Raw genomic sequence first — 17,927 nt, forward strand, 5'->3', positions numbered from 1 at the left:
CAGCAGCGACAGAAAGTAAAGAACGGTTAAATATGGTGGATTCAGGACAAGCCAACAAACAAACTGAGCAAGGCTCTAACAATAGTGTAGCTGCTTCTGGTTCGAATCCAAGAGTAGGGGACACAGGACAAAGTACAAAAGTGAAAGCTGGAAGTAAAGAACAAATAAATATTGCAAATTCAGGAAAAGACTTCGTAGATTCTGATAAAGTGTCTAAAGCAAATGTAGATAATTTTGGTTCAAATCCAAGTAAAAGTGACAGTTCTGTTAGTGGAAAAAAGATCGGAGAACAACATTCTCCACGACAAAAATTTCAGCATACGAACGATGATTCTTCTAATACGCACACGACTGTTCCACTCACTGTCACCAACCCCTCTAACAGCAACAAGAGTCTCAACATGGCTTCCAGTCAGAAAGGACAGGTGACCTCTGACTCCAATCAAGAAAAGAAGATGAATCCAAACCTAAGAAGTACAGCCACAAAAGACACAAAAGAAACTCCAACTAAAATCTTGGTACCGAAGTCCAATACAGGCTCAGGTCCCACTAACACAGCAGATACAAGGGATACAAACATTGCTGCCAATCCTAACTCTTCGTCAAAACCCGGGGCTGATGGCCGCCAAAAGGAAAACATTCCGGTGAGAACAGATTCGACTGTCGCAAGGACAGACACGACCAGTGCAGCAGACGGACGATTCCTCACTACACGTGCAAGCAGTGTTGAGAAAGGACGAGTCGGCAAAGATCCAAAAGCAAATGGTGACAACATTAAAACTAACAGCAGTGCCACGACTGTGAACCGAAAGCAGAAGCGGAAGCCGCCTCGGAGACATGCGCAGAGCGAGGAGGAGAAGAAGGCGCAGATGGAGAAGCAATACCAACACATGTTTGGCGCCAAGTCTGACAAAACTCGTCTGGTGGTTCCTAAGATGGAGGGAATCGATACTGTCATCATTAAGGAACTGGACAAGGAAGGTAAGATTGTAGGAAGGTGTGTGGGCGAGTGGCTACTTGTTGTTGTTTTCTGTAGTCTTTGTTTTTCCCATACACACAATAAACATAAAGCGGAAATAACAAAATATGTTTTACCTTTCTTTTCACTGTAACCCATGTAAGGACCAAAATATAAAAAAAACTATTTGCGAAAGGCAGATATTATATATAGATATAAATCACTGGTTAAACGTCAAAGAGAAAGGTGGGAGGTCAATGTCTTCATTTCTTTTCAGTGGACTCGGTGAGTTATCTACCTTGCAGTATCCTTCATTTTAATTTTGTAGAATGTGTATTTACTCCAAGCTTTGAAGTCCACCCACAAAAATTATTCTGAAGTTAATGAAAACTTTATCGTCACATCAAGATGCAGACTTCCAAGCACAAACACTCAGGACAGGCGATAGTACGATTGGCATGTATAGGAAGATCTGATGAGGGCGTAGATAGAATGGTGGATAGTTGGGCAGAAACTGGTGGAAAGAATGGTGGATAGATGATCAGAAACTGGTGGGCCCTTTTTTTAAAAAAAAAATTTCTACCAAGTTTATCCCTTTCCAAAGCCTCTGTGTTTTGATGAGTGCAATTAGTGAAAAATAAATATTCGAAAAATAAACTTAATGGTATCATCAAATACCTGGACTCACCTGACGTCCACTTATTAAACTGACATTCTTCAAAATGATTGGGTTAAAATGAGCAATCACATTACATTACATCCATCACATAAATGTTCGATAAATGTTTGTTGCATCAATGATGTGCGTCGTAAATAACATTAAGGTATTACTTTACAGTTCTTTTAACAAACAGTTTCTAACCGATCTCTATCGGAAGAGAAACAAAATATTTTGTCCACCTGCACGGGTGGCGACTACAAAGAAGAGACAATAAAAACCGTTGCTTCCACCAAAGAATTAAAAACAAGTGGCGCGAGCTGATTAGCAAAAGACAGTTAAATCAGGATCGAATGTCAAGCCGTGTATCGGGTTCCCTGGTCATCAAACGCCAAGAAGTGTTCATTTACTTTGTCACGTGGACATAATCTTCAAGCTTATCCTAAACTTTTAGTATGAATTGCTCTTCTTAGAGTTGTGACGTGTAGGTATGAGAGCTTGTTGACTAGTCACGTGTGAGGATCTGAGAGCTTTAATAGAGTAGTGACGTGTGAAAGGAGAGGTTAATAGAATAGGGACGTGTGGAGAGAGACGTTAAGACAGTAGTGACGTGTGAAATTAGAAGTTTGTAGAGTAGTGACGTGTAAAGGGAGAGTTAAGAGTGACGTGTGACAGTATAAGAGGATGGAGTGTAGCGAGGCAGTACAACAACACCATCGGACTGTCACGATCAGGACAAATGATTTGACGTGCATTACCTCGGACATTAAGCATTGTGTCTGCTACCCACTGACTATAAATGTTTAATGTGTCTACATTCTGACCTTGTGACCTTGTGACCCAGGTCGTACGCGCACCAAGAAGAAGGACGTGAAGGATGTGGTCAGAGAGGCCAAGGAGGTGGCCAACACCGCCAGTGGGTCCGGTGAGTTGACCCTTGCCCTCAGTGTGCACAGTCGCTGTCGGCACAAACTTCCTTCTGTTTGGAGAGAACTAAAGATGAATTGTGGGTGGTGGGTGGTGGGTGGAGGAGAGGGAATGCGTGATGAGGGAATGCGTATGTCAATATATTTTTTCTAATGACTTTTTATAACTCTGACCTTAAGCGTAATTCCAAATTCTAAAACTGTAAAAAACAGCAACCCTGACTTCAGAAACCTGGAGAAAATGAACTTAAAAAAAAGAAACTCATAATAGTACGTCTAGAAATAAGTATGAGTGGGAAAATTCTTCAATAAAAATTCAATCTGTATCCTCACAACACAAAACCACTGCACTACAGCGAAAACAGGCTTAAGTTACTATCCACTAAAGTCACTTTAATTTAGAAACAATTATATTTCGACTAGCTGAAATTATCTGGAAGTTTCGACTCCAAGTATCAAATAACATTCCCGAGTTTTCTACAATATTAAAAGATAGCTCCTCAAAAAAATCTGTTTAATGCTGCAATACTCAGTTCTATGTTCACTTTCCTGCTGGTGTGGAATCGGTTTTCAGTTGAAGGCAGGCTGAGAAACACGCCACGACATGTTCGCGAAATTAAAAACAGAAAGTTTATTCGCTTATTTATACGATTTTGGAAAAAATTCATTTTGCTTATTTATTTATTTTCTGTTTCTAGACCCTTTGGCGACCACCACGGACATCGGCCTCGGCCACCAGCAGCGTCCTGCTTCGGCTGATACTCTCGACTTTGATGATGAGGATGACAACGATGAAGACGACGAAGACCTCTTTGAACTAGTTCGCAGGAAATACAACCTCCAGATCGACAGTGATGAGGACGACGTGGATGTCAAACGATAAGGCGGCTGCTGTCATTTTATTTTTCTGACATTCTGTGTGCAGCTGCCGTCAGGTATGTGACGTCACGTTACTGACATTCTGTGTGCAGCTGCCGTCAGGTGTTTGACGTCACGTTACTGACATTCTGTGTACAGCTGCCGTCAGGTATTTGACGTCATTTTACGTCATTATGTGCAGCTGCTGGATTACTTTGTCACGTAGCAGGCGATGTGGAGACAGATATCACAACGAAAGACACGTCACGGCCGAAACGGTGGACGTGACGTTGACTGCAATATCTCAGTGAGAGAGAAATTACTGTGGTTAATTGCAACTTGTATCACAGAATAATTAATTCAAAATGGCGGACACCCCTGAAGTGACATAACAAGTGGTCGTAACATTTGTTGGTGTCTCGAAACTCGTGGCTACAAATGTAGTCGGAGCACAACGAAAAGCATGTCACAAGTGACACGTCACACGCCTTGTGTACGGAGACTGGTGTTTATGTTTTTATAATGAAGTGACATAAACTCAGTCAGCTCTGACCAGTCTAAACACAACCACAGACTTGTGATTGGTTCCTCAGGAGCTCTATGCAAAAGACAAACAAAATTGTCAAAATACGTGTGAGAGATTCTTTCTATCACATGTAACAGGGTCAAAGGTGCTCCTGCTCTCAACCTTCTCACCAGATGCATTGCAATTTTGAGGTTTGAGACATTAGGGCAATTATTTTACAACGTTTATAAACATCTGAATTCAGTATAATGTAACAAATCTTTGCTGACTCTATTAACGATGGCAAAGAGAAACAGCTTGAAACAAACTTTCTGATCTTGTTTATACAACAGTTCTTCCAGTTTCATGCACACCTTAAATTTGGACAATATACTTTTACATAGTCATAGAAAAGGACTAAAAATATTAAAAATTTTGTTCTAGATTCAGATTCAGACATCCTCTGATTATTGAGTGGTAATAATGTGGACACAGGAACATTTTTTCTTTCTGTCCCTTAATTACCGACATTCATCATCATCGGCCTGAGGTACATAACTGCCACGCTTGCCTTCTTCGTATCAAAGGACATCAGTAACTTCAAAGAAAGCATTTCATGTTTACCCATTATCTTTTTTCACTCAAAATGTCTCCTGCCTGCCTCTGTCTGTTTGTCTTTCTGTTTAATTGATTGACATCTAGAGAATTAAAAGTATCATAAAGTACATGACAAGAGAAGATAATTGACATTTCTCACCACTCATGTCCCACTCCCTTGTTAGCACCTGTCAACAATACAGTGAAGGTTGGCTGTCCTGGTTCAGCTCTCGTTCGGGCACGGTTCTTTCTCTGCATGTAGCATCTGGGGAGGACACACTAACCGACAGATGGACGCTGACGTCATCACGGAGGATGTGATCAATCAGCGCCATGTCTGCAGCATCTGTGATGTTGACTACAAAGCACGCGGCTGTCGGGCAGCTTTCAAGTTTCATTAAGACAGACACTTTTATTAAGACTTGCGGACCAAGCTGTCCAGTGTTTGACCCACCCGACCACCACCAACATCAACACACGTCTAAAATTAACCGAAATACCCGTTCACCTGTTTCCTCACCTGAGTCTCTCCCTGCCACCAGTCATTGTAATGACGAATATCCTTAAAATTTTGGATCATGGTTCTGTTATTTACCTTTGTAGCTACCCTATAAATTTCTTTAAGTACCTAAGAAAGGTAATTATTTATTATAACCCACTGAAGCTAATGAAAATGAGACAAATTAATGGAATAAAATACAAGGAATATACATAAACTCTTGTCTCCATAGCTACCATGTACTGTCCGGGTTCCGCGGACATTATGTTATTTTCTATCAGGAATCTTTGTCACAGGTGTTATAACTACTATCTAGGGATAAACCAGCATGTACAGTAGTTTAACCTCCCTCATGACTACAGTCCCACAAGAATTGCAGCTTATTTTACTAGTCCACTCCTTTGTAGCCAATGATCGCTTCCTTTATGAGGGCATCAAGAATAATAACTATGGACACAAGCTGGAATATGAGAGACAAAACCTTTGTGATGTTAATGTTACAATTTTTATCACACCTTCCCCGCCTCCCCACTCGTCCTTGCACGCCTACAGTCCTCGTCTCTTTTCAGTCCTTTACTGACTTTTTCTGTCTCCTAGCTTCATGTTATTATTGTTGTTAATATGATTAGAAATAATGATTTAAATTTAATTTAAAATAAAATTAAACAAAATAAAAAAATATAGGATATAATGAATTAAAATATAAATATGAAGAAAGACAGGTACATCTGGTCTACCTGAGCTCTCGCTATGAAAATCGGTTTAAGACCAAAAGTAAAAAAACTACATTTAATTTGGAAGATAAATTTTTTAAACTCAAACTCGCATTTGAAAAGTCATTTGAAACCAGCATTAAGAGATTAGGGACAAGATAACTGAAGTTTTCGGATCTGTTTGTGGAAACAACATCCGCTCATCAGGAAGTTTGTGTCTACGTTTTTTTCGACGGTTGCGAGGAACCCACGTGACGTGTTTGCAGGCGATGATTGGTCGCACAGAGCTGACCTTGTGACCTCCATGTGGATACGATGTTTCGGAAATAGTGTTTGCCCTGCGTAACGAGCCAAATATTTTGATAAGTTTACGATGTTGTTGAACTGGTGAACCACTTACCCGTCTTAAATGACTGTGTTTGTCGGAGCCATGATTAAGTATAGAGATCAAGCACAAACAGGTTAAATGTTAGTGTGTCAAAGACACATGTGAACATTCAGTGTTAGTAGCTCGGGTATATCTTTCTTTTAAATGGAATCGGAATAAACTTTGAGGCCAACAGCACGCCCACAGGATCTTTCGTTAAAAAAAAAAATTGTAAACGAAAGCAATTGCTTGAAAAATAAAAAGATTTTTTGGAGACAGTTTTACCCATCAGTCACATCTCAAAACAGAAATCCCAAATCTCTTGGTAGATGTTTAATTCTCGTCATGAACCTTTGCCATTGTCCTGTGTGCACTATGCCGTGGCCCCCGTGGCCAGGGCCGAGCGTTTGTCCAACTTACACTCGCACCCGGCTCGTACAGCCTGCGAGTACAACTCCCACTTGTCCACCATCATGGTCGTCCCGTGTACGTCGACTGTCATGCATTGCCCGGGACGTCGCCTCAACATCTGAATGCGAAAAATGCTTTGTGCACAGACCCCGTGACCTGCAAGAGACAGGTCAAGTGACGTCACATTGGTGTCGGTTGGGCGCTGTTCTTACCTTCCACTCTTTTCTCGCCGGCCTGTGTGTGTGCGCGTGATTGCTATTCAAAAATAGTAATATATTTAAGCTTACCGAACTTAGAAGTTAATTTAGCTGTAATCTTTAATATATATATACCCATCTCATTTCGGCCATGTTCAACGGTCTTTTACAGGAAATAAAGTCAGTTTTCTCTTATTTCACGAAACACAAAGAAACAGGGGAAAAAAAATCCACAAGACCCATTAAAATTCCAGCTTTTGTAAAATGTTAAAAATTAACAATTATAAATTGATGTTACTACAGAAACAGACTGACGATGTCGGCAAGTAACGACCTATTCATATCCGCCATTTTCATGTCACCATCAGCTCACACAATTGAAGAAAAAACATCTTGCCTAGACTCGGGTGGAGGGTGGGGTGATAGTTTGAACATTCCAGGTGGCTGGAGGAGGATAAATAGGTAATCAACACGTGTGTTTAACTTTTCTCTGGTGGGTGCGCCCTGTAAAAAAGTCTCGTGTCTCTGTCCAAATAACCGGTCTGTCGGGTGTCTGAGGAGCGACTGAGTTCCACTCATTTCACATGAACTCCTACCACAACTATGATAACATTTTCTTCTTTCCTTTAAGCATGCAAACACCTATTTATCCTGTTTTCTGGGGCCTAAAACTCAATTTGTTCTTTATCTTGCTTGCCATCGAAACTCAAACAGACATTGTAGACAAACGAAAATAAGATGTAAAGAATGGAAAGATGGGAAAAGAAGACGCACTCAAGGCAAAAATATCTCAAAATGAGAAGGTTGTTGAGATACTCTATAAATTGGAAAGAAATTAAATCCGGTTCTAAATTCAAGAAAAAAAACTGTGCACTCACTGACGCCTCTGTAGTTGATGCAGGTGTTGTTCATTTGAGGGTTGCAGATAATCTCATTAAGGACACTAGGGAAGAAGTTATTGCTGAGCTGTGTCGTCACCTGACAGGATGAACACAGGTTGAGGAAGCCGTTCGACTCCTCTGTCGTGGAGGTGCAGAAGTGGGTTTCAGAGTTTTCTGGAAAAAGTATAAAGAGAAATGAGTTTCATAGCGCAGCGGTTTCAGAGATTGTAAGTGGTTCATTGAGGCTAGGGCTAGCCAGCACTTTTATTCGGGTACGCATTCCTCTAAGGAGAAAGTGAGTGGAAAACAGTGAAAGATTTCTCACTTTCGAGCGGGTGTCGAACCTACGACTCTTCACGGTTGAATGGACTACCAGACCGTCATTTGTCCATGCGACCCACCATTAATCTACCTGCTGTATCGGAGCTAATTTTTCTGTTAAAAAAAAAAAACTTGAAGATTTTCTTAGATCCTTGCTGGATGCTTACTGAACAACTGGTCAAACATGGTTCACATTGGTAAACCACAGACATTAGTATCTGCCTTGGGTGATAATATCTCGTAATAACCACTTTATTTCTCCTTTACAAACTCCATTGAACAAACACATTTACAAATTTCAATAATGAGTGAAGTTTGTATGTGAATGCTTTTCAAAAACACTTTCGGCAACCACCCTTGCCGCAGCGAACCACCCTGATCCAGGCTGTTAGAGAATCTAAGTTCTGGAGCTACAGTTGTTATTTTGACCTTTTGCTAGGGGAAAATCCGAGATTTTGTGTATAAAAGTCGACGAAGATAAAAGTATTTCCATGTACATTGGGCTAGGTTTAGGGATTAATTCCATTATTTTAATGAATTCTTTTCCGGTCATAAACTCTGCTAGGAAGGCTTTGCTTACAAAACAATCTGAATAAGATCGAATGGTTTATAATCTTCACGAAATGACGAGCTACAAAACAAGAAGACTGTAAACGTCCAGCAACTTTATTCGTCTAAATGTTTCTCTTCAAAAAACATAATCCATCCTGAACCTCCTTCCAGCCAACGCTTTCAGGAAGACTGTACGAAAGCAGAAATGCAGAATAGCATTAGAAAATGGAGAGGGGATTAAAATGTTTTGTTCACTTTCATGAACACATGTGATACTGAACAAAGTCATATCATTATTGTTTTAACATTTTCATTTTTTAAATTTACTATTAGAAACAAAAACACAGGATCGCCATGAAATAACTTTTTTCCCCAAAGAGTACATAATGATTTTACATCAGCTTGATGGAAGCAGTGAACACTAGAACTCTGCTCGTTGAGCAGGAAATCAGTCAGACAAATCGCTTTAACTTCGCCAACCTTAAGATCATTCTAGTGTTTTTACCTTATTCTTTATATCTTTAATCTTGAAATTTTGTAACTTTCTGGTTAAAAAAAAAAATGTAACAGATTTTCGATCGTTTAACGGCCTATTGAATTATGGGGGATGGAGATATTAAATGTCTGCACTAAGGATTAGGTCTATGAGCAAAAAAAAAAAATCAAAGAAACATTTCCTGAACTTTTTCGTTTTTGATTTTGTGGCATAATACCGTTATCTCCTGGCAACCTTGCCTCTCAGAAATAAAGATATTTTTACCTTCAATAACATGTCAATCAAATTTTTTTCCTAGCGTATTTTAAATTATAAATAGTGTTTTGTTATCTTGAAAGGTTGTGTCCTTTTGAGCAGAACAGCTGGTTGGGAACAAACTGACAAATGCCCTTCTAAACAAGAAACTTAACGCCTCATACAAGTTCATCATGATAAATCCACGGCAAAGACTTTGACAGGAAATATGAGGAACTCCCGCTCAGGGGGACTTTAAAAAATCTCCTCACACATCAGTCGCAGAATCCAAACATTTTTGTGTCGTCCTTATAATAATACAGCGAGCACTTTTAATGATAGTTTGGAAGCCTTTGAATTATTTTGCGAAGAACATGAACAGCTGTTTGCAAATGTATTCCACTCACCTGTTTGTCTTTTGTTGATTGTCCTTCCATGCCCCATGACATGCTTGGCTGGCACCATCTGATGCAAGAACTCCACAGGGAAGTGACTGTCGCTCAGCCAAGACAAGTCGTGGGCCTCTGGTCTGGTGGTAGACTGGTTGCTGTCTGTTTCCTTCACTTGTTTGTGAAGCGACTGATCAAGTGTGTTCTGATGAGAAGAATTATGTTGGCTTTCTATGTCCTTCTGTCTATTCCACTTCTTGGCAACGTCGTTGACAAACAAGTTTAATCTTGTGTGGTATTCCTCCAAGATGTGCTGAAGTTGACTTGTGGAATATTTTTCATTTAGGTATCTGTCCTGCAAAACGACCAACGTGACTTATAATAACCACCAAAAAAAACTTGAAAATTTGAGAGTTTCAATGTATACGGGGAAATAAATCGCAAACTAGTAAGATAATATCTTGCCTTACAGTTCAGTACTCAAAAGTGTTAACTGTTCTGTTCTAATCCTCAACATTGACCATCATCATTTTCTTCGTTAATCCCAGGCCCCCTCTGCCACATAAAAGTTATTTTTGTTTCCCATTTTTGTGTCTTGGAGAACATTTTTAAGCACACGATATGTTATTATTTACATTGTCATTGTACTGTGTCGTGTTTACATCAGTTTTGGAACTAGCAATATCAAATATTTGAACGGTAAGTCTTGTAATGTGCTTTACATCATGAGCAATATACAGTATGGGGAGCAGGTAAGGGCGATTTAAAGATTGTATCTCCATAATCCTAACACGTAAATTAGCTACAGCAAATATTAACAACTGAAAGAATAATGAGATGTAAGGACTATCTCAGCAAGTAGATTTTCATCCACTTTCTCTCTCCCTCACCACCTTCTCCTGTGTGCCCAGCGTTCTACCAACCTTGTCGGGCAAACCAACAGAAAGCATGTTGCGGAACTTCGAGTGTGCCTCTTCCATGGTGATGGCAGTGAATGGACTGGAAGCATCTCCTCCCCAGCTGCCGAAGCAATCGCACTCAGCTGCAGAGGGGTTAAAGTGGTGACATCCCGGCGTCGCCGACTCCCGCAGGGAAGAGAGTCCCTTACTATGATTGGTTGGTTCAGAGCCTCGCAACCGACTTCCCGTGAATTGACGGCCATTTGAGGAGCCATTGTTTGAAACTCTGCTCCAAGACCGGCTCCACCGAAAATGTCAATATGGGGTAACATCATGGCTTCTGTATAGCCTGCAACGGGAGGTGTGGGAACAGCATACGTAGTTGACTTCGGAGGAGTGGAAGTTCGCGGCCAGGGCTTAGGGGTCGGTGCGGCAGTGGGTGTCTGGGGGTACCTGCTAGGGACTGGTGAGAACGAGGGATCTGGAGAGGGAGTCGGGTAGACACCGGTATTGAGAAACAGGCTCGCGTCGACCGCACCGGTGTTAACTGCCTCCTCGTCCTGAATGACTCCGAGAGACTCGCCCGTGAGTCCAGAATCCCTGGCTTTATCCGGACTCCTCCTCTGAACTGAATCGTCGCCTTCACCAGTTTGCTCTGATCTCGTGACTGGCTGATCCGAAGGACCAGTAAGATGCAAGGGAAGCAGAGATGAATCCTCGAGCCGTGACACAGAAAAGGGAGCGAGGGTGTTTCCGACACTTGCGTTCAAACTCTCGGAATTTCTCGTCATCCGACGAGGAACGCGAGACTCGTCAACGAAAGTCCTTGCTATATGCTTTCTTTCTAAACTAATAGGCTCAAACCTCTTCCCTAACAGAGTGCTAAGTATAGACTGTAGATACTTGTCATGTAACCTCACCGGTCCCCATGGTTGCTTAGGTAACGTACCGGAAGCGTAGACATTCCGTCGATCATCTCCCTTGGATTCTTCAGTAAGTAGCAACTTCTGAGCTGCCTCCTTTTGTGCAAAGTTCGTCTGAACTCCTAGTTCTGTCCTAGCAGCATAATTTCCAACAGCTTCAATGAGTTCTAGAGGTGTTGCATTAATTGTGTTGAAGTCTGTTGTACCACCCTTTTTCTGTGAGACATCATTTTGAAACGGAAGATAATCCTTGGAAGACTCGAAGAACTGGTTAGATGGACTGCTCACTCTTGTGTACCAGGAGGTAGGCGCTAAAAGTCCTTCTTTCTTTGAAACATCGCTGAAACGGACTTGCAGTTGATCCGTGGGAAACAGTGAGATCGAATCCAGCTTGTTCTGTTCTTTTTCTGCGCAAAATTGATGTATTCTATGAATAAACTCGAGTAATTAAGAAGCAAAATAACACAAGAAATTAAAAGAATGATAAGGACATCGAAGGAAAGAAAGACAGAACGAACGAAAACGCATAAAACCGAAGAGGAAAACAAGTCTGATTATATCACTGAGCGTTGACCACAGTAAATGTCGAAAACAAGGAGAGTCGATAGTTTATGTTGCAGAAAGACGGATCAGATAACGCGAGTTTGTTTCAGACTGACTTCTTAATAACACAATTTTTAAAACAAATTTCCGCATGCAGATAAATCACATTTTACATCGTACGATCGGGTACATTAGTAGTCTCTGATACAGCAACTCAACACTCCCAACATCGTCTTCAAGCTGGTCTGATCTAGGAAGTGAAGAGAGGATTGAGTAACGGCATTCCATAGGAGGAAGACCCATCGATGAAATAGTCTTTGAGATAAACAAGGCTGTTCAAAACCCAGGTTCGAGGCAAAAAGCTTTTCCGAGATCTAGAACAATTTTTTTGGTACTGCAAGGTGTTATCTTCTGACATCAGCTAATGATGGAGCCAATCGAAAACAGTTTATATTGTCACCCTCGAGAGACAGTTAATCCAGCACAGCTGGTATACAGGAGAACTAATTGAAAACACTAAAAACATGGTCTGACCACTTAATAAACTCACCGAACAGAAACCCCGCACAAACATGGCCTTGGGTGGTCAAAAGAAAGATCCACACACTGCACAGCAACTCCGGTTTCATATTATCTATGACAAAATCACACAAAAATGTTGGACACTTCAATTTTTCCTAGCCAAAAAAAAAAATTAGAAAACTGATTTTTCTAGTTCTAGCCTGCAAAGGTTTTCTACACTTTCATAAGGTACCTACACCTTGTCCCGACTGACCTCGCTAATGGCGCTATTCAGTTTATATTCATCTCTCTACCCACGTGCGATAACTTCACTATCGCCCCCAGAGTGCAGTGGGCGGTGAGAGGTAGGCTGTCTGCGATTGGCTGAAAAATTGACGAACAGGCGTCTTTGTGTCATGCGTGCACCTTCTGGCACACAACTCCCAGAGTGCGGGGAGACAAGTCGTCTGTGGAAGTCTCTTGATTCTTTGAACAACGATTTCACCCGCCATAGCGTCGCCACCATTTATTATTATTATTTGTTTTTGTTGGGTTTTTTTTTGTTTTTTTTTGTTTTGTTGGTTTTTTTTTTTTTTTTGGTTTGGCTGGGTTTTTTTTTTTTTTTTTGTTTTTTGTTTGGTTTTTTTTTTGGTTGTTGTTTTTTTTGGTGGAGGTGGAGGTTCTCACGACCTTCTAGAACTTGAAGAGATTAGCTCCAAAATACACAAGGGATTTCCTCTAAATGAAGGTTTTATGTATTGTCTCCAATAAAAATGTATTTTACTTAAATGAATAAACATTAACATAAAGCTCGTCATTAGCGACGGTGGCGGTGATATTCAGACACTTCACACATACCATCGCCCACCTACTTGAGAAATTAAGTGCAAATCTGAAAGCTGCTTTTTTTTTTTGTCCTTTTTTTATCTTTTATTCCCCCCTTTATGCGTCCACCCACGTCTCGTCCATAGAAATGGTTTTCGGAAGTTAGGCGGAGGTAATCGAATTTTTTAAAAAAAAGTAAAGTTTAGTTTTATTTTTCTTTTTGGCATGAGAGGGATGAATGACAGAAGTGTTTACATCCCACATCAGCAAAATTCTCTTCTTGTCTCAGGAAACATTAATTTGACATGAGCAGGTGGGAAACAACAACGCTTAACGATATTGAGATGTAAATGGAGAAGACTAGGCGATATGCAGAAATTCCAAGTTTGAAACATTGCACCTCGACAGTTCTTATCTTAACACGTGACCATGTAACCCTCTCCTGAATATGGCTGGATATTGCTATATATTAAATTTCGCCAGCTCTGTGAAATCTGCTCTCACGAGAGATCACGTGACTGCTTGTACATATTATCTATCTCCCCAGAGATGATTTAAAACCGCAGTTTGGAGCTTATCATAAGGTAAGACATACGTATTTGTACTACTCCAGTGGATTTTGCTTTTGTTTCTGGAATAAAAATGTTGGTTGGAAAATATATCCTGCACTGAGTTTTACACAGACATAAGAAATTTTGTTTTTAATTTAAAACCATCAGCCAAACGCATGTAACCAAACGTGTCAAGCTATTTGAAAATATTTCAGGACTAAAAGCCATGGACTGCTAGTCCGGTTATGGATCTCAATCTCACAAAAATACATCACAACAAACGCCTTTTACATTAAGCAGGCACATCAACAACTCAGGGAAAAAAACTGCAACGAAACTCTCCTCCTAGCCGCTCTGTTCCTATACCATTCCGAAGACATTAACTTGCCAGAATGTTCTACAACTTACGGATGTTATACGTATGTTAGTAGGAGACTGTGACTGTGAAATCCTTTCGCACTTATGCACTCACTGTACCTGGCAGTCAGGATGGGGGAGACCGACTTACTTCTTGTACAGCTCAACTCGCCGTCCCTTGTCCGTGACTCTGAAAGTGTATTTAAAAAAGCTTACAACTTTTGTCAAGTTAATGCACGTATTGACAAACAATTCAACATAGTTTTGGACGCAAGAACTCTTTGTTCATAAAAATGGTTACTATATCTTTAACGAATCGTTAACAATTAGTTATTGAGTGAAAAAGCTGAACTTTTTGCCTTAATTTGCTTCACCTCTGTTGAGATTTCAGAGCAAAACTAGTCTAAAACTGAAAGATATTTAGTCCTGAAACCCTGGACAGCTAAATACCATTGACCTGCCTTGTCAGAACCATCGAGCCGTCATGAACGATGTCTTCATGACATTTACGAAGGATTTCCTCTAAAGACGAAGGCGACAAGTGGTTCCTGAGCGCCCTCGACGAAGCAGCAAAGCTGACTGAGGAGAGCTCCCCCTCGTCCTGTGCAAGGTTTTCTTTCCTCTGTAGACGTTCACACTCCTTTGACCAAACCAAAAAAAAAAAAAAAAAAAAGCCGTTGGTTTATCTGTAAGTGGGGCAAACTACCCAACAAAAGTAAACGGTACAGTGGCCTCTCCACTTTGACCCTCCCTTTGCAAGCTCCTTTTAACTTCTTGCCTGTCAGTCACCACTGTAAGTGGTTGCCACGTGGAGCACTGCTGTGGGGGGATGAAGCACAAAGCCTTTAACAAGATATTTCAAATGGTGACGAAGATAAACTACAATTTCGTGGACCTCGCTACAGAATCTACCTGCCCCTCCTGGCGCGACAATCAGGTGTGGTTGATACGCGGACATTATTTCCCCTTCATGTGCCTGTGTTCCCCTTTATGAGTGTACTCTATACGTCTATACATTTGAAGTTGTTGTTTTTTTATTTATTTATCTGACCAGCTTTGTAACTGGATGTAAAATGTGATCATCGCCACAACCAACTGGATTATAGATTCTCGAAAAGTCCTTACGAAGTGGTGTGAGTAAAGGCTTACAGTCCAGTTATCAACCACTTTATTTGTCGTTCTTCCGTTTTTGTTTGGTTTTTTGTTTCCACTTTTCTGTCAGCAATTTTTCATCCTGTCCTTTCCCTTAATCTCCCCCCAACTCCATCTACACTTTTTGGACTTTGTCTAACACAGTATGAATGTATTATTTGATTAATTGTAACATGCATGAGTGAGTCTGTTTCCAAGAAGTATTAACAGTTACTGTGCCTAAAAAAATTACTGGAAACTTCTAGTTTTCTCAAAACTGTTTGTCCTAAAGCCCTGAACTATTTCCTCTCTGCGAATATTTACTCTGTACGGAATGTACTTTTATTTCGATGGAAGGATTTTTTTTTCCTTTTCACATGTACATTATTTTACACTTCACAGACAAAAATCAAACGACAGGTTTTCGCTCTTTTCCCTAACTTTGATATCTGCTGAACTTAAATTTCAGCTGAAACTTTATTGCTGGAAGCGGTCTATTGTCGAACGGATGGGACACGTGTGATAAATGCTGTAGTGCTAGTCCTTTATCGATGAAACACTTTAATTATTGCATCCCTCGGTAGTCGCGGGCCGTGGAGAGAAAAAGCCCCGGCCGCTGTCAGCACCTCAACGAGTGTCTGCTAATGAAAACGAAAAGAAAAGAAAAAAAAACAGAATGTATGGGCTAGGGTTTGAAAAAGATGCTTAAAAAGCTGATCCCACGCAGATAGCATACAGCTGCCGAGACGTGCGCGCATGCGTGTGTGTGTGTGTAAGCTATGCTTCCATCTGAGCGAAGGACGAGTGTTACCCCCCCCCCCCCCAACCCACCGTTCGTCAAAAGGTCAAGCAGTTAATAACTGACCCAACCACATGTTCTGATCACTAAAACCTCACTTTCCTTGCATTTTGCTATGAAGCTACCAGGTCATGTTCAATGGAAATGTTGGCTGACCCAATCTTTTTTTCCAGCATTGTTGACCAGATAATTTAAAAATAAATTTTCAGACAAGTAGTTCTCCAATGGCTACTTATAAACTGGCAGAATCTATAAAATTGTGACTACCACTGGGCGAGTGAGAAAACAAAAGGGAGACAGATGAATACAGGAGTTAGACCCCACCTTTGATGGCACCAGCTGCAGTTCCAAAGGAGAAATAAAGACAGGAGTTGAAATAATTCTACTCTTGCTTTGGCCATGTGTTGTCCGTGTCGGAGAAACTAGCCTCGTGTTGGAATATCGCACTACACAGCATCTTTATTATTATTTTTGTCTTTGGTGGTACCAGCTGTTTTATTGCAATAGTTCACACTACGGCTACCATAACCAATATATATATATGTTGTATATATATATATATCTTTATATCTATATTTTTTCCAGACGGCGATCAAACGATGGAATATCTAGCAATGAAACAATTTATAGTTTAAGAAAAGAATTTTTAATGTTTTGTGTGATGCATTGTATTAAACAACTTATCTACATTTTGTCGGTATGGAGGATGGAGTGTTTAGTGCGCTCCATTGTTTGCTTCTGTGCTAGTGACTGTCTTCTTTCCTAACGGTAAAGCCGGGCCTATGTGTGCATGCATGAGCGAGCAAATCTGCACGATCGGAGTTATCTTGATGGACAGTCCACAGTGGCAGTGAAGGGGTGGGTGGCTGGTCGTTGGCTGACACCTAGGTCAGAAAATGATTGTGCGTACATTTCTGTGCTCTATTTGCTTTGTACATTCAGGGTCTCGGACGACTACCCGTGAAAGAATTTCTCACGCTCCTGCCCGCGCGCGCACACACACACATATTCACACACGCTCACGCCCAACCACACATATTCATAAAAAGTAATCCAGATAAGAAGTTGAAAAAAAGGCCAGAAAAAAAATCCGAACAGGGATTTGGAAACCTTCCACACACACACAAAAAAACAAAAACAAAAAGACACTAAAAAACGGTAGAATAGCGGTCCAAAAGGACCTCCACAGGAGTTGCAGGCTGCTACAAATCATGGCAGTTGTGAGACAACGCCAAAAATACCTAAGCACTACAACTGTTAATGATTTGTCACGAATCAAAAAGTGTGGACGCTTTTTGCTGAGATAAGGTTCATGCGCAGGGAGAGGGGAGGGGAGAGCCACTGTAAGTAATCAGTACCAGAGGAGGCAGCAGAGACTGTAGGACCAAAGTCTAGCAGACGGACTTTGTAACCCCCTCTCTTGAAGGGTTAGGTGAAGGTCCTGGGAATAAGGGACTGGCATGTTCAAGGAAGGTTAACATAAGGACAAACATTTTTGAAAAAAAAACCTTTTGTGTGATAATCTTTGGTGATTAGCGCTGCTGCATTTGCTGATATCTTAAACTGACATTACAATGTATCTCATATGCTTTGAATATAAAGGTCCTCAAACAGCCTAAAGAATAAAGTACTAAAGTGTACTAATTAGTGTGCAAGAGGTTTAGCACATGCTAAGTATGATTAAAGTGAAAACCAAAGGAAAGTCTCCTCATATTAACAATTGATATCTAAATACCATGAAAATATCACCTTTTACCTAACTCAAAATCCCACAATTACTCAATTTAAAACAAAAAGGCATTACATTCCATTCCTTTGTGCTAAAAAACATCTACG

The 17,927-nt window shown here is 40.7% G+C and overlaps 2 protein-coding genes across 3 annotated transcripts; one reads left to right on the plus strand and one right to left on the minus strand.

The window, feature by feature from the left end:
- Position 1: 1 nt before the first annotated feature.
- Positions 2-5,077, plus strand: LOC112565041 (Duffy receptor-like). Of its 2 annotated transcripts, XR_003099326.1 has the most exons (4): positions 2-981; positions 2,461-2,541; positions 3,241-3,477; positions 3,570-5,077. XR_003099326.1 is itself a non-coding variant. In XM_025240275.1 (3 exons), exons 1-3 carry the CDS (start codon positions 33-35, stop codon positions 3,423-3,425), a joined length of 1,215 nt encoding a protein of 404 aa, XP_025096060.1. In that variant the 5' UTR covers positions 2-32; the 3' UTR covers positions 3,426-5,077. The 2 variants fall into 2 exon arrangements, 1 of the variants encoding a protein (XP_025096060.1); XM_025240275.1 differs by having other exon boundaries at positions 3,241-5,077.
- A 1,259-nt stretch (positions 5,078-6,336) lies between these two features.
- Positions 6,337-13,023, minus strand: LOC112565166. The gene is made up of 5 exons (XM_025240492.1): positions 12,478-13,023; positions 10,486-11,791; positions 9,581-9,917; positions 7,568-7,744; positions 6,337-6,648 (listed from the first exon to the last, which is right to left on the minus strand). Exons 2-5 carry the CDS (start codon positions 10,540-10,542, stop codon positions 6,455-6,457), a joined length of 765 nt encoding a protein of 254 aa, XP_025096277.1. The 5' UTR covers positions 10,543-11,791; positions 12,478-13,023; the 3' UTR covers positions 6,337-6,454.
- Between the last annotated feature and the right edge of the window lie 4,904 nt (positions 13,024-17,927).

Source organism: Pomacea canaliculata, linkage group LG5 (genome assembly GCF_003073045.1).
Source record: "Pomacea canaliculata isolate SZHN2017 linkage group LG5, ASM307304v1, whole genome shotgun sequence".
In the NCBI taxonomy this organism is placed as follows: Eukaryota; Metazoa; Mollusca; class Gastropoda; order Architaenioglossa; family Ampullariidae; genus Pomacea; species Pomacea canaliculata.